At 44.2% G+C, this 13,002-nt stretch overlaps 1 protein-coding gene across 2 annotated transcripts in view; it reads left to right on the forward strand.

Annotated features, from left to right (window-relative positions):
- The window catches only part of cbl (Cbl proto-oncogene, E3 ubiquitin protein ligase), a 52,638-nt gene that overhangs the window by 21,356 nt on the left and 18,280 nt on the right, over nucleotides 1-13,002 (forward strand). For both annotated transcript variants that reach the window (XM_023966470.2, XM_023966471.2), the window contains exons 3-4: nucleotides 8,883-9,029; nucleotides 9,588-9,744. In XM_023966470.2, the coding sequence (XP_023822238.1) occupies nucleotides 8,883-9,029; nucleotides 9,588-9,744 (304 nt within the window). The remainder of the gene's footprint in view (nucleotides 1-8,882; nucleotides 9,030-9,587; nucleotides 9,745-13,002) is intronic.

The raw sequence follows: 13,002 nt of genomic DNA on the forward strand, positions 1-13,002 counted from the left end.
TTGAACGTGTTCAGATCAAGATAAGAGGAAGGACACTCCCTCTACATTCATGCATCCCCGTTACAGCCTCCTGCTGCCTGTCGTAGCCTCCGCTGGCTACAGCTGGGGGTATTGCAGATGGTGGGACCCCAGTGACGTTGCGAGAAGGATCTGCATGGTTGGCCCTGGGCCTCCATCTTCCTCACTACTGCCGACACCCACTGTCTCTATGCCATCCTTTCTCTCTGCAGACAGGGGAAGAGCTAGCCTCTCATATCTTCTTGCACCTGGCAGTCTCAAGCCAGTCTGCACGTCGCTGAAAGTGCCTCGGTGGCTCACACAACCCCCCCCGTATCCATCTCTTCTAATACCACCTTACTGACGTATTCAATCTCTTCTCTAAATAAGACAAAGACATGATTGCAAATGGTTTATTTTGATAGTTTTGAAAATGCTGACAAAACTGTTGTCATTACAGTATGTAGTTGCTATCTGAAGGGGCTTCTCTGCCTCTTATCTATGCTKCCGGGATCTATGCTGTGGTATCATGCCAAGTTCAGCATTAGTACCATGACGTCACTGTATTTGCAAAGGGCACTTGTGCCAGTTGCTAAATTTGTCCCTCAAAGCTCTGGCCTAAGATAAAGTATGACTTCCTATTTTCTATAAATGTGCCTGACTAGACGGGCAGACAGCCTGCTGGTAAAACAATAGTTTCTCTCTCAGGAGCAGGCTATTGGCTTTGACTATCCCATCTTATCTGCTGGCAAAGGTCTATGTGAACGGATCAGTTCTAGCAATAGGGAAATGCACTGTCGGATAACAATATCATGCAAAAAAAGGATGTGTACATTTTTGTGGTGCATGCAGAGAATGTGGCCCTACATTTGCATAATGCATACTGCAGCGTCACTCATTGTCTGCTTATCTGTGTTTTAGGCTGCTGAATTTGACATATTCTTTGCCACTTCATTCATTCATTCATTCATACACCATTCATACTTTTATATAACTGCTCTGTCTGWAATGTTAGGCTATTTCTTAATGGGTTCTGTAAGATCAGACAGACGATTTGTGGTTGGTTTCTGACTAGTGGTGTGACAAATGGGAAAACATTTAACGTTTAAACAGCCATAAAAAAAAAAATCAATAAGAAAATAATCTTAAAATGTACATGTGAATTCACAATACAGCTGTGCTGCTTCCAGCAATGGTTTGGGTCTGAGTCCCTTTCAGATAGTTAAGCATTGCACCTGTACCTCAATTCCACCTCGCAAAGTTTGCATATCCTTCTCATTTAACTTCTCAAAGTATTGCCATACAGGGAGTGCTGMCCCTTTTAGTCGACTGGTCGATTGTTTGGTGGATAGGCTGTTGGTCGACCAAGATGGGGGGSAAAAAATTGTAGAGCAGTCCAAAATATATTTTATTGCGCATGAGACACCTGTCTCATTCACGCCTGTCTCAGTGGACTAATCCATTGCGGAAGCCACGTGTATGGCACACCAGTATCACCAGTAGTACATTTACCATTAATTCCCATCATTTCTCATCTACAATGCTTGTTTGGTTACGGTAATTTCTGTTAATGCATTACATATATTTTGATTAGTCTTTTACAGTTTTCATTGTCTGAGTGGACACGTTTGCAGACCGCACAACCTAGGCTACACTAGTTTTAGTTCATTTCATTCCATTTAGGAGTTGTTAATTTATTCATTGATATTTCTTTATATATATATAAATATATATATATATATATATATTCTTTTAGGGGGTAGATTGTAGCTTCCATCAATGTAATTGTCTGTATCACTTCCAATCCCCCATATATATAATTTGCAAATATATATATATATATACATGCGTGCATATACATACACAAATACACACTTATATATTTTCCTTTACTTTCTAACTCTACCACCCCCTCCTATAATTGGAGTAAACTACTGAACAACAACGCTTCTGCTTCCAGCTTATACATACTATATAAATAGTTGTCATTGTCGTTTGTTTCAAGCGATCCTGTCAATGTTGAGTAAAGACGCGCACCAGATTATACATAGAAGTATGCCTGCCTGGCCTGTGTGCAAATGTAGGCCTCTAAATGTGCCCATTTGGGGATCTGATAGTATTTCTGATTGTCTTAACTCACCACCAGTGTGGAACTTCTCAAAGTAATTTTTTACTTCACCTCAAACATCAAGTGACCAAASTCTTTTTACAGCCATTAAGAATAGTCCCTCAACGTAGCCTATTTTAAACATCTTTCCAGCTCTCTTTCCGTAACCACTCAGCGTGGGGGGGGGGGAAATGGTTGCAAATGTGCTCGAGCTTCAGTAGCTAGGTCAGACCCAAGTTAATAGTTGATACAATGTTTCATGTTCTTTGCAGACAGGCCATGCCTAGCCAATGTGATTTCTAGAATATTTATTTTTATCAGGATATTTTCTACCTGCAGGCTGCAATGTTTTTATTTGTTGGCTTTATGTATGCTATTTTTTTTTACATAGTTGGCAATGGCTATAGAAGTCATTTTTTAAATAATTTTGATTACCCACATGATCATTTATTTTGAGATTCGAAGACTTTATTATACTGAAAAAATATATAAATGCAATATGTAAGGTGTTGGTCCCATGTTTTATCAGCTGAAATAAAAGATCCCAGAAATGTTCCAAATGCACAAAAAGCTTATTTCTCTCAAATATTGACAACAAATTTGTTTACATCCATGTTAGTGAGCATTTCTCCTTTGCCAAGGTAATCCATTCGTCTGACAGGTGTGGCATGTTAAGAATTTGATTAAACAGCATTATCATTACACAGGTGCACCTTGTGCTGGGGACAATAAAAGGCTACTCTGAAATGTGCAGTTTTGTCACACAACACAATGCCACAGATGGCCCAAGTTTTGAGTGAGCGTGCAATTGACATGCTGACTGCAGGAATGTCCGCCACAGCTTTTGCCAAAGAATTTAATGTTMATTTCTCACCTGCGGGATTGTCTGAGGGGGTGTTAAGGTGTATTTCTGTCTGCAATAAAGCCCTTTTGTGGGGGAAAACTCATTCTGATTGGCTGCGCCCTTACCATGTGAAATCCATAGATTAGGGCCTAATTTATTTATTTCAATTGACTGATTTCCTTATGAACTCAGTAAAATCTTTGACATTTTTGCATATTACAATTTAGATATTTTTTTCAGTATATAAATTAAATAAAACTGTTTAAATTAAAAATGTGCATATAAAAATCATAACTGGCATGCAGATCGGTAGAAATGGTAAGATAAGTTGGCACTCCAAGTGGAAAAGGTTGCTGACCCCTGGAATAGCCTGAGTTTTCCGTGCATTAGCAAGATGGAACAAGGAAGTCTTGAGGTTTTGCTCACCTGAGGTAGAGTATCTCATGATAAGCTGTAGACCACACTATATTTACCTAGAGATTTCATCTATATTTTTCGTAGCTGTCTATTTACCAACACAAACCAATGCTGGCACTAAGACCGCACTCAACGAGCTGTATARGGCCATATGCAAACAAGAAAATGCTCATCCAGAGTTGGCACTCCTAGTGGCCAGGGACTTTAATGCAGAGAAACTTAAATCAGGTTTACCTAATTTCTACCAGCATGTGCAACAAGAGGGGGAAAAAAACTCTAGACCATCTTTACTCCACACACAGAGACGCATACAAAGCTCTCGCTCGCCCTCCATTTGGCAAATCTGACCATAACTCTATCCTCCTGATTCCTGCTTACAAGCAAAAACTACCAGTGACTTGCTCAATACCAAAATGGTCAGACGACGCAGATGCTAAGCTACAGGACTGTTTTGCTAGCAGAGACTGGAATATGTTCCGGGATTCTTCCGATGGCATTGAGGAGTATACCACATAAGTCACTGACTTCATCAATAAGTGCATCGATGACGTCGTCCCCACAGTGACCATACGTACATCTGCATCCAAAAGCCATGCATTACAGGCAACATCCGCACTGAGCTAAAGGGTAGAGATGCTGCTTTCAAGGAGCGGGACTCTAACCCGGACGCTTATAAGAAATCCTGCTATGACTTCCGACGAACCATCAAACAGGCAAAGCATCMATACAGGACTACGATTGAATCCTACTACACCGGCTCCGACGCTCATCAGATGTGGCAGGGCATTCAAACTATTACGGACAACAAAGCGAAGCACAGCTGCGAGCTGCCCGGTGACACGAGCCTACCAGACAGCTAAATTACTTCTATGCGCGCATCGAGGCAAGCAACACTGAAGCGTGCATGAGAGCACCAGCTGTTACGGACGACTGTGTGATCACGCTCTCCGTAGCTGATGTGATTTAAGACCTTTAAACAGGTCAACATTCACAAGGCCGCAGGGCCAGACGGATTACCGGGATCTGTACCCCGTGCTTGCGCTGACCAACTGGCAAGTGTCTTCACTGACATTTTCAACCTGTCCCTGACTGAGTCTGTAATACCAACATGTTTCAAGCAGACCACCATCGTCTCTGTGCCCAAGAACACGAAGGCAACCTGCCTAAATGACTACCGACCCGTAGCATTCACGTCTGTAGCTATGAAGTGCTTTGAAAGGCTGGTCATGGCTCACATCAACACCATTATACCAGAAACCCAAGACCCACTCCAATTTGCATACCACCCCAACAGATCCACAAGTTATGCAGTCTCTGTTGCACTCCACACTACCCTTTCCCACCTGGACAAAAGGAACACCTACGTGAGAATGCTATTCATTGACTACAGCTCAGCGTTCAACACCATAGTGCTCTTAATGCTCATCACTAAGCTAAGGACCCTGGGACTAAACACCTCTTTCTGCAACTGGATCCTGGACTTCCTGATGGGTCGCCCCCAGGTGGTAAGGGTAGGTAACACATCTGCCACGCTGGACCTCAACACGGGGACCCCTCGGGTGCGTGCTCAGCCCCCTCCTGTACTCCTTGTTCACCCATGACTGCATGGCCAAGCACCACTCCAACAACATCATTAACTTTGCCGGCGACACAATGATGAGACAGCCTATAGGGAGGAGGTCAGAGACCTGGCAGTGTGGTGCCAGGATAACAACCTCTCCCTCAACGTGAACAAGACAAAGGAGATAATCGTGGACTACAGGAAAAGGAGTGCCAAGCATGCTCCCATTCTCATCGACAGGGCTGTAGTGGAGCAGGTTGAGAGCTTCAAGTTCCTTGGTGTCCACATCACCAACAAACTATCATGGTCCAAACACACCAAGACAGTTGTGAAGAGGGCACAACAAAGCCCCTCAGGAGATTGAAAAGATTTGGCATGGGTCCTCAGAGCCTCAAAGTTCTACAGCGGCACCATCGAGAGCATCCTGGTTGGTTGCATCACTGCAACCTGGTTTTCTTCTGGTTTTCTTGATCTCTGGCACCCTCGAGTCATTTGTGTCTTAATTATTTAAACACAGTGTGCTTAAAGCATCAGACAAGCTCAGTAGCCTACATATAGTTGATTTTATTAAAACACATAGGGTGTGTCTAAATAGGGAAAAATACACGTTTAAAAATGTCTACCAATCCATTGGAACAGACGAATCTAGGTCGACCACTATTTTATTTTTAGTCTGGGACAGCCTTACGTACAGGACTTCGCTTCTGTCGCTTTCCTTTCTCTGCCAATTTTCCAACTGTTAACAATGATGACGTTGATTCCTCGACTTCTTGCCCGGTGTCGACTCTCATTTCTGAGTGTCAAGATTAGATTCTGCTAGGAATCGATTCCTAAGATTCAGTGTTTTTGGAACGGAGGAAACTGTTTAGTTGCCGTACTTCCAAGAACATTTGCAACTTTCATAGCAAGCTAGCGAGGGATGGAGAGAGAGGGGAGGGGCACAGTATAGGAAGGTCGGCCACCAGGCAGACCGAGTCAGAACTGTGTACTAGGCCTATCCATCGGCGATCAAAAGCTGTATCTCACAATTTCTTGGCTTAGTGTCTTGCGGCTAGGATATTCTACACGCAACAGACCCGAAGACTGAACACATACTCGCATCAGTAGATAAGAGAAACACACACACACACACACACACACGCACGCACGCACGCACGCACACAGGCACGTACACATATATGCACGCGAACACAAACGCACACGGAGGCAACACTGCATCATGTTTATTTATGGCGTTCCGCTGTCAGTTTCAAAATAATACAGATAATCTAGTCCTCACACTAGATTACGAGCAACATTAGGCTATTAACAGTTTCCTATTTGGCCTGGCGACACAGCAACTAGGCTATGCAAGTGTGGTAAAGGCTATTTAGACAGGAAATGGTAAGATTAGGCATTGGTTGATATCTCACACTGTTAGCACGTAATAGCACTGAGTGAACATTTTTCAGGGGTGAGGCAGTGACTTGTGTCTTTCCGAGTCTTGATCAGGGTGGATGCGTACGTCTCCTGTCACTGCTGTTTCCTATCAGAGATCTGGTGCGAAGCCACTTCCGGAGAGTTCAATGTTATAATGTGAAGACTGTGATGAAAKGGGAACCCAGTTTTTCCATCTTGTGGCAGCGGTGTTTCTTTTTTTTTCTGTTGAAGTGTCAATATGAGTATTGTGGCGTGCTTTTGTTGCTGCTGCACGCTGGGTGTTGAGGATCCTAGTTCACAGACTGWTGGTACATTGTATTGCGTTGAAAGAAGGCCTACCACCAGGCTTGCAYKATGTCAACCCCCCCCCCCCCCCCSMATGTCATGTAGGCCTAATGTGTGCAGCCACTGTCATTTAGTCCCCCAGACCGTCCGTCCGTCCAGTAATTGGCTTCAAGTGGTCCGCGGCTTTAACTTTCTCGCTTTCTATCTCAGAAAACCGTAAACGGGAAGGGAGCAGCCAGCTGCAGGTCAAAGGTCAGCACCGTATCCAGGGAGAGCTTGGCCCATCCCCGCGGTAACGGCGAGGATCTATGCTTAATTGTCGAGGCAGCGCTGGATTGAGGGGGCATATGTATCTGCGGGTTAACTAGCGCATGCAGAATAAGAACAGGACTGCATCACAAGTGGCACCATTTTGCCTATATAGTGCACTACTTTTGGCGAAAGTAGTGCACTATATGGGGAATAGTGTGCCATTTTGAACGCGAGAGAAATGCCAATGCCGGGGTTAGCAAAACACCCAGCAGCCCACTCACTGAGGTTGCATTTACTTAGAAACACACTCTCTTTCTCTCCCTCTCTCCGGCTAATGATGTCCTTGGGTTTTTCAGCGGAAAAGGAATGGACATAAATAATAAATGGATGTATTTGTGAGTTGGTGTAGTTTTTCGAAAATTCTAACTAACTTTTGTTGGGTGCTGCTGTTTGTATCTGTTTTGGTTTTGAGTTAAAGCAGATGACACATACAGACGCGTATAGGACTAATTTGACWAATTCTTATTTACAATGACGGCCTACCCCGGCCAAACCGCTGGGCCAATTGACGCTGGGCCAATTGTGCGCCGCCCTATGGGGCTCCCATTCACGGCCGGATGTGATGCAGCCTGGATTCGAACCAGGGACTGCAGTGACGGCCCTTGCACTGAGATGCAGTGCCTTAGACCGCTGCGCCACTCGGGAGCCCGTATGCACTTGAGAGGATTGTAAACAATGTTTTTAATAGCACCACCCCTTGCCCTCTTTTAGGAGTGTGTGGACTAAGCAGAGTGTCAACTCCACTATCCACTAGGCTGGTCTCTGTATCAATCAACATACATGAGATGCATTTAAGGGTTAGGGCCCCCTTGCCTCTCCTTGTAGCATTGGTGCCATGCCCAGTCGCACAGAGAAATACATAGCAAGAGTCCTACCCTAGTCAGAGATATGAGGAAAGGAATCACACGCACACTGTAACCTCATAAGCAATATCACTCTCAGATTGACAGTAACTCATTGTTTTCTAGAAAGTTTCACTTAATGGTGACTACACACACACACACATACACTAGTCTCTCACACACACACACAGTGACTGAGCACAGGTGTGCTTCACCGAGGGCACTGCCACCTACAGAGCAATGCCCACACGAGCCTCGTCAAGAACCAGGCTTCCCTAAAACTGGAAGCCTGGGGAAGTTCATGGCAAAAAAATAGCTAAATGAGGTGGACACCCTGTGTAAATCTCACACACACACACACACACACACACACTCAACTCACACAATTTGTCAGGGTGTCTGTATCCTCACTGTTTTTTCGAGCTCATCTTAAGTCTGTCCTCCTCTCTCTCCCCTCCCTTCCCCTGTGCTGGCATTGTGGAGTGAGAGGAGAGGGAGAATCTGGTTGGAAGCAGCTGCGACGACGCTGCCGCCACACTCGCGCTCTCTTGTGCATGTCAATTGTCCCGGCTCCAAGAGCCTCGCACAATCCCTCACTGTGCTATCCCGTAAATCACGCGCTTCCCCCCCCCACTTTCTCCCCTCTGCCGCCACTGCGCTCGCCCTCCTTCCCCACCTCGCTGCTCATGTGCCCAGGGGCGGCTGGAATCAGAAAAATGTACCAGGCATGTCGTGGCCTCACCTCCCTCCAACCAACCCTCCCTTCTGCCCGTCAAACCCCAGCTTGCACATCCAAGGCCCAGGCTAGCATGTGTAGCGTGATGGGGGTCTGGTCCCTCCTGGCGCTCTCTCTCTCTCAGCTTCCACCAYGAAGCTCAGCCCCTGGCCTCTATCTATGTTGTGGCGTGGAAATTACAAAGCCATGTTAACATGACATGTTAGCTATCGGTGGCTAAAGTTGGCTGATATGTGTAGTGGCTGTTTTAAAGAAAACTAACCCATGGGTTAGTTTTSTCCTGGCCCATAAGAGTACTTTCAGGGTGAGGAACCATCTAACATGAAGTTGTACAATACTCTCTCTCTGTTCCTCTTCTGTAGACGGAACCTGACCAAGTTGTCGCTGATCTTCAGTCACATGCTGGCCGAGCTCAAAGCCATCTTCCCCAACGGCCTGTTCCAGGGGGATAACTTCCGAATCACCAAGGCTGACGCCGCCGAGTTCTGGAGAAGATCGTTTGGGGACAAGTGAGTCCACCTCTGCTCTCTGCAAAAAAAGTAGACATTTGCTGCAAGCTAGCTAGTCACGGTGGATGTATTTACATCTAAGTGGTAAGACTGGATATATTTATGCACCACATGATGGAAACAGGAAGAAGGAAATGGCTTTGACCTTTTCAAGCTATGTGAGGTAGCCTAGATAAGCAGATAGAAAGTAGTTACTTGAGTAGATTTTTTTSTTTACTATCCTTGTTTTATTAGTCACATTTTTTGTCAGTTGCCGGAACCAGGAAAAGGAACTGGTCAAATTAAGCCCACGTGATTTCATATGGCCTGACGAAAATGTGTCCATAAAAAGAACAGAATCGGCCGTGGCTTAATGTCATTGCTGACCCCTGACCTAAACTCTATTGTTGCACTGTAGCAAATAACATTGTGTGGAACGTCCATATTAAGGGTCAAATCAGAAGTGGGATCGGACATTGTAAGTGCAATAACAGGGAAGCTTTAATACACTGCATCGATGTTGCTTGTTCAGCTCAATGGGTATAGTATCGTAAACATGTTGTCCTGATGTGTTCTCAGGACTATAGTGCCTTGGAAGGTGTTCCGGCAGGCACTGCACGAGTTCCACCCCATCAGCTCGGGCCTGGAAGCCATGGCCCTCAAGTCCACCATCGACCTCGCCTGCAACGACTACATCTCCGTCTTCGAGTTTGACATCTTCACCAGGCTCTTCCAGGTCGGGCCTACACTCGCATGCACACACACACACATGGACGCACGCAAACTCACACAATCACACACTTCCCCCTTTGTACTACTTCCCACTGCGACAACGTACACACWTTCTCTTGAGAGATAAGTTGAGAAAAAGGGTTTAACAATGCTCATTACCATAGCAACACTTTYTAACTACCCATGGGGTTTCCAAAGCAAGACTATTGTGGCCGTGTGTGTTTCGCTGCTATGTGTTATTGGGTGGCAGTTGTCTGCATCCCTGGCTGCCTGCTGAGAGAGAGACAGGGAGCCAGTGTTTTGAGTTGAGTGGCTGCTTCACGTGTGTCCAGGCTGAATATAGGCCTCTTGCTGCCCCTTGTTGTTGGCATAATGCAGGCTCCAACTCTTAAAGAACCCACTTTACAGCAGTGGTTCTCAACTGGTTTTGCCTCGGGACCCATATTGAACCAGGTTGTCTGAGTCGCGATCTAATATTCGCATCGTGATTTTATTTATTTTTTGCCAAAATGCAATCTGGAGAACTGTTTTATTCTATATTGATAGTAAATGTGCCAATTATATGACAAGGGAACAACAGTCCCATCTTTTTCATTTTCAATAATTCAATTTTGTCCCTATTCTGGTTTGAGACTATAAAATCAACCAAATACTCTCAATGAATAATTCTACATTGAAAATACTACGATTGAAGAAAAGTAATTTGGAGGTAAAATTATTTAAATGTAAAGGTTCATTATTATTTCTACACACTTTCTACCTGGTCTTAGTCATTTCAATTCAGACTGGAGTATATATTTAAAAAACACTCAACCCATTCAAACCTGGGTCACGACCCACCAGTTGGGAATCGCTGCTTTACAGGGAGTCAGGAGACTGGATGAAATGAAGTGCCTTGGAGAGGAGTGGTGTTTTTGGGCTAATTCTATCAAGTCCTTAAGTGGCCACTGAACAGAGAGCGCTTACTGGGCCTGCTGGTCAGCTGTGAGGCACAAACTGTACCACAATATATCCGTCCTGTCACAAAGGACCTCGGAATCTGACACTTCAGATTCTATTCTAGTTGCATTGAAGATTAAGTTTAAGCCTAGTCTTGGATTGGTTTCAATTTAGATGAACCTGTATCCGGGGGGACCCCCCCCCGCTGCTCTTCTTCACACACGTCATGTTTAATGCTGCTGCTAAATGCTAAAAGACCAACAACCAACTAAGTTATTGTCTCATTATAGTTAGCTCTATGATGCACAAAGCACAGGGTTGTATTCATTAGGGCACGCACCGGGAAAATATTGTAAAACGTTTTGCGACGGAAAATGAAAATGAGGTGTTTCTTATTGGACAAGTCCAAGTGGTTGCTCCTTGTTTCAGTCCATTTTCTTCTGTCTGGTGCCTAATGAATATGACCCACGCCACTTACATGGCAATTTCAAAACCTAAAAGCGAAGGTTTATATAAATGTTCCCAATTTGTTTCTAAGGGACAACTAATATTTGATTTGATGGTTTCTTCATTTCATTAGGCCGTAGCTAGCTCCCTGGCTTGTGTGACAGTGAGTGGATTGGATGCGGTGCAACCTAGATGGCTGGCTGGCTGCGAGTCGTGCTGAACAGCTGAATACAGGCTCTTTATTTTGGCTTTTAGAAGCGCCCTAGAAATAGCTGCGGCGTGTTTGCCGACAGCGCTCATGTTCTTTTGAAGCCCCTGGACATCAAGGTCATGCTTCTCATCAGCATGTGAATCAACCTGTATGATGGATAGATGGATAAAGGAGACACTGCAGTAGGATGGATGCATCATTTCTAGTTAGTAACAAGACAGGGTGGTCTGAAGTAGTGCACTATATGGAATAGGGTGCCATTTGTGACGTGTCCGTTTGCTACTAGCTACCTTTATACAATAGCCAACTGACGATAAAAATACTGGTAGTAGTAAATGTATAATTAGGACTGCTGTCTGCCATGGATGTCTTATCTATAACTATGGCTCCTGTGCTATCTGACGGTTAGATTCAGTGCCGTGTGACGTGACTTTGATTAATGTGATGACTTATTTATAGAATCAACTAACTTATGTTTAATTGTTACCAGATTTAATTAATCACGTAACAACTAACTCATTTGGAATTTCGGGCACCATGGAAGTTGTTGTTTAACGAGTTACCATCTCCCGAATTCAACTCATTCCTAAACTAGCCCACCAATGTCTGTTGTGTGGATCGAGCAGTCATTTGAAAGAGTAACAAAATTTCAGCGAGACAACTCAAAGGTGAAATCCATTAACGCCAAGATAATGGAATTCATTGCCCTTGACAATCAACCGTTCTCTGTCGTGGGTGATGTTGGCTTTTGCCGACTGGTCGCGCACYGGTACGCACTAGCAAGTGCGCTATTTTTCAGATGTTTCCCTACCGGAGTTAGCTTGTGTAGCTTCACAACATACATACTATGGAACGCCGTTTGGGTCTTTGCATGTCAAAAAATATACAGTATCGCTGTCAAAGCTGTACAAAAAAAGTCTGCAAACTAGCAAACACCGGCCACAAACGATGTGTTTACAATACCGCGTTGGTAATAAAGCATAATTTGGTCGACCGCAACTTCTGGGGTAGCTAGCTTTAGCTTGGTACCTAGCTAGCACCAATACATCCAACCTGAAAACAATGACCAGTAGAACCTACAGTCATTTTCATTATTCTTATCAATGATTTAGGAATCCTTGTGTGTAAGTAKTAGCTAGGTTGCCACTTGTTGTTCGCCTATTGAAATTGAACTTCAGTTCATGAAAATAAATAGCTAGTCAGCAACTTAACCCTGTTTCCCAAGCTAATATTATAAGCAGCCAGCTAGCTTAATCTGGCTAGTGAGGCTCGACCGCACAAGGTTATGTGTTGTGAAGCTAGCCACAATAAGAATTATGCACAATAATGTAATTTACGGTTTGCCTTCAAAATAAAAGTATGTCATTGACAGTAATGCAAATGAATACAAATAGTAGAATTATGCCATAGTTTTATTTTAAAGGCTAACCGAAAGTCCACTTGTGGCTAATCCTTATTGTGGCTAGCTTCACATAGATGGGTCGGACAACCATTAATCAAATAAGAACTAGGAAGAATTAGGGTTATTTTAGATGATGACACCTAGCTATATAGTTAGCTAGCTAACTATAGCTACTGAAGCAGATGTTGTGTTATTTGACGTGTCAAATAACACTTTGACGTGTATCTTTTTTGACACATAAAGACCCAAACGGCATTCCATAG

This window comes from Salvelinus sp. IW2-2015, linkage group LG22, assembly GCF_002910315.2.
Source record: "Salvelinus sp. IW2-2015 linkage group LG22, ASM291031v2, whole genome shotgun sequence".
Classification (NCBI taxonomy): domain Eukaryota; kingdom Metazoa; phylum Chordata; class Actinopteri; order Salmoniformes; family Salmonidae; genus Salvelinus; species Salvelinus sp. IW2-2015.